Raw genomic sequence first — 3,847 nt, 5'->3', positions numbered from 1 at the left:
CCTGGGCCTACCTCTTCCACGGGTTCCCTCAACTGTTATATATATATATATATATATATAAATATATCAGAATAACATGGACGACAAAGTAAAAACAATGGGTAATTATTAGTAAGAAAGCAGAAGTGTCATTGATGTTTCAAGCTTAAACTCATTTTCAGAAAATAAGATAGTTAAAAGAAAAAAAAAATGTCTAAAGGAGGGAAAGAAACAAAAGTAGTGGAGAAATATATATTGTTCTATGTCATGTTGAAAATGTTGGTGATTGAGTGACTGACAGTGATAGAGAAAGTAAGAGGTGTCATAGAGGAATCTGTTTGTCAATTGTATAAATGTACATGTTTATATGTGCATGTGTAATATTAAAGCATATGAGTGTTGTGAGAGGTAATTATGCAGTTTGCAGATTATGTGTGTATATGATGTATAGTGTTTATGCATGTGTATCTGTGAGTTAGTAAACTGTATGTATGTATGTATGTATGTATGTTTGTTTGTTTTCTTTCAGTATTAGATAGTAAGTTAGACAGAACTGCCCTTCTTAGTATGATGAGGGTTCATTTGCTATACTAGATAAAAATTTGTCCAATAGTTATTTGAATACATTCATATCTACACTTCACCAGTCTGAGGCCTTTTGGCAAGGTATTGAAAAGGTATAAGCCTTTGGATCCTAAGCTATTACAGTATAAGGTTTTTACTTTGGATGGAAATGGCAGGATCTTTGGTATTAATCAATGGCATTCAATCCAGTGATTGGTATGGCTTTGGGTGCTAGGCCTTCAAGGATCTTCCATACATATGCATATAAATAAATAAATATAAATATATATATATATATATATATATATATATATATATATATGTATATATACATATACATATACATATATATATATATATATAAATATATATATATTACGGAGATGTACTTGCATAGCAAGTGACCTGATCTGAGACCATGTGCTGGAACGAAAACAATTGCAGCGTGGAAGGTGTTTATGAGCCATTTAAAATAACACACAAAATCCGTTAGATTCACTTCAACATTTAAATTTATTTTGTCAAAATATTTTCGTCGCTTTGAGACTGCGACCTGTTCACTGACAAAATTCTGTGCTGCATATGTATATATGAGTAAATGTAAGGACAAACAAGTTAGGAAAGTCGATATACAAAATATGTTAAGTACATTTAATACAAAAATTATATATATGATGTACATTAAATGTATTTCATATTTTTTGTTTATCAACTTACCTAAATTGTTTGTCCTTACTCCTCTACCTGCTCAAGTTCAAGTCTCTTGAGCACTATGAAGTGTATTCTATACAGAGAATACCCATCTCTAATCTCGCTCTCTTTCTTTCTCTCTTTCTTTCTCTGTATAAATATATATCATCATTATCATCATCGTCGTTTAACGTCCGCTTTCTATGTTAGCATGGGTTAGACGATTTGACTGAGGACTGGTGAACCAGATGGCTACACCAGGCTCCAATCTGATTTGGCAGAGTTTCTACAGCTGGATGCCCTTCCTAACGCCAACCACTCCAAGAGTGTAGTGGGTGCTTTTACATGCCACCGGCACGAAGGCCGGTCAGGCAGTACTGGCAATGGCCATGCTCAAAATGGTGTATTTTACATGCCACCTGCACAGGAGCCAGTCCAGCAATATATATATATATATGTGTGTGTGTGTGTGTGTGTGTGTGTGTGTAGTGGTGGTATGTAGTAGGCATCTGTTGGTCTTGAGAGACCATGGATCTGCACGTGAAGCAATCGTGTCAGTGGCTGATGATGGTGCCATATCTACTGTGACTGTAGAAGCCTATATAGTGACTGAATTTGAAGGAGCTCTCTACCAGTGTTATGTATATATATATATCGTCGTCGTCGTTTAACGTCCGCTTTCCATGCTAGCATGGGTTGGACAATTTGACTGAGGACTGGTGAAACCAGATGGCTACACCAGGCTCCAATCTGATTTGGCAGAGTTTCTACAGCTGGATGCCCTTCCTAACGCCAACCACTCAGAGAGTGTATATTACTGTGTACGTCTTGTGTCTTCTCAATAGGAAATAATGCCTCAATGCCTTTAGCCTCTCCAGACAAGTTGCTATGGTATTCATACAGTAATAATATCTCTTATGGAAATATATATGAGAGGAAGATGAAAACAATCTTGACTAGTTGAGCCTTATCAATGATGTGTACATACATATGCATACACACACAATTAGCTTCAGCACAGTTTTCATCTACCAAATCCCAGATTAGCTTGAGGCTATGGTAGGTGACAAAGATGCTGCTAGATGGAATTAAACCTAAGCCTATCTTGGTTGCAAATCAAACTCCTTAACCAGGTAATCAATCATTCTTTTGTTTATGATTCTAACTGATCCATTCTCCTAATTTTCTACTTTTAATTTATCTGTGCCATTTCAGAACCAGAGTCATCATCCATGGTTACATATTTTTATAAGTATCATAGTTTGCTTCACAGATTAGCTGTAACTGTAATACTATGAAGGTAGTAGGCGGGAGACTGACAGGAAAAACAAAGAAAGAGAGAAAGAGAGAGGGAGGAGGGAAATAGAGAGAGAGAGTGGGGGCATGAGAACAGTAGGAAGAAGAAGAAATAGAAGTGAATATCAATGGAAAGAAAGTGAAAAAGATGGGACTGAAGCAGGAAGGCAGAGAATCAAAGAGAAAGAAAGAGTTTGAAAAGTGGTTAAGGTAATGAAAAGAAAGAAGAGTTTCAGAAAAAAAATGTGAAGAAAAAACCTACTAATAATCTAGGGTTCACATGATTTTGATAGTTACCTTCAAAATTAGTCATATTTTTCAAAATGCCTACTAAATTAGTCACCACTCTACTGAGTAGATTGGAATTCTTACTCAACCAACTTCTCTGTTTTTCTGAGGAACATGGTTCACCAGGTACAAATTTTTCAACAGCTTTTCTAGAAGCATAAGATACAAAATAATAATAATAATAATAAATGAATAAATTATTCATAAGAATCATTCTTCAAACTCATTATTTAAATGCGACGATTGTTGTTTTGTAAATTTATCGACAGGTTTTCTAAAGAGTAATTGCATAAGATACAAAATAGTAATAATTTCAAATTTTGGCAGTTTGAATGATGAAGTTCCAGAGAAGTGAGATATGATCATTATTATTATTATTATTATTATTATTATTACTATTATTATTATTATTATTATTATTACTATTATTATTATTATTATCAATATTATTATTATTATTATTATTATTATTATTATTATTATTATTATTATTATTACTATTATTATTATTATTATTATTATTACTATTATTATTATTATTATCAATATTATTATTATTATTATTATTATTATTATTATTCAGTAGTTTTATTTTTATAACGTGCTTTCACTTCTTCTTCTTCTTCTTCTTCTTCTTCTTCTTCTTCTTCTCCTCGTCATCATCATCATCATCATTATCATTGCCTTTGCACAGCTTCTAACGCTGGAGATGTACTACAGTCTCAGCTGTCCACTACCAGTGAACTAAGGTGACCACCTCTTATTTTTTGAGCACACCTTCCGGAGTATTCGAGCAGTTCCAAACAGTGCTGTTTTCTGCAAGTACTCCACCCTTATTGCAGCCCCTATTTGTTCCATGTACTTCTCAAGATTTTTACTCACTGTTCCCAGGGCTCTGACAATTATTGGTACTACTGCTACCTTTTTCATCGACCATAACTGCTTAACTTCCCAAGCAAACCTGTCATATCTCTCGACTTTTCATTATTGTTATTATTATTATTATTATTATTATTATTATTATTATTAT

General features: G+C 33.4%; 1 protein-coding gene across 4 annotated transcripts in view; it reads right to left on the bottom strand.

Moving 5' to 3' along the window:
* LOC106874393 (uncharacterized) overlaps window positions 1-3,847 on the bottom strand; it is a 125,336-nt gene that overhangs the window by 39,704 nt on the left and 81,785 nt on the right. For all 4 annotated transcript variants that reach the window (XM_014922111.2, XM_014922110.2, XM_014922112.2 and 1 more), the window contains one exon: window positions 2,827-2,966. In XM_014922111.2, the coding sequence (XP_014777597.1) occupies window positions 2,827-2,966 (140 nt within the window). The remainder of the gene's footprint in view (window positions 1-2,826; window positions 2,967-3,847) is intronic.

This window comes from Octopus bimaculoides, chromosome 5, assembly GCF_001194135.2.
Source record: "Octopus bimaculoides isolate UCB-OBI-ISO-001 chromosome 5, ASM119413v2, whole genome shotgun sequence".
Classification (NCBI taxonomy): Eukaryota; Metazoa; Mollusca; class Cephalopoda; order Octopoda; family Octopodidae; genus Octopus; species Octopus bimaculoides.
This window is presented reverse-complemented; position numbering and strand designations above follow the sequence as displayed.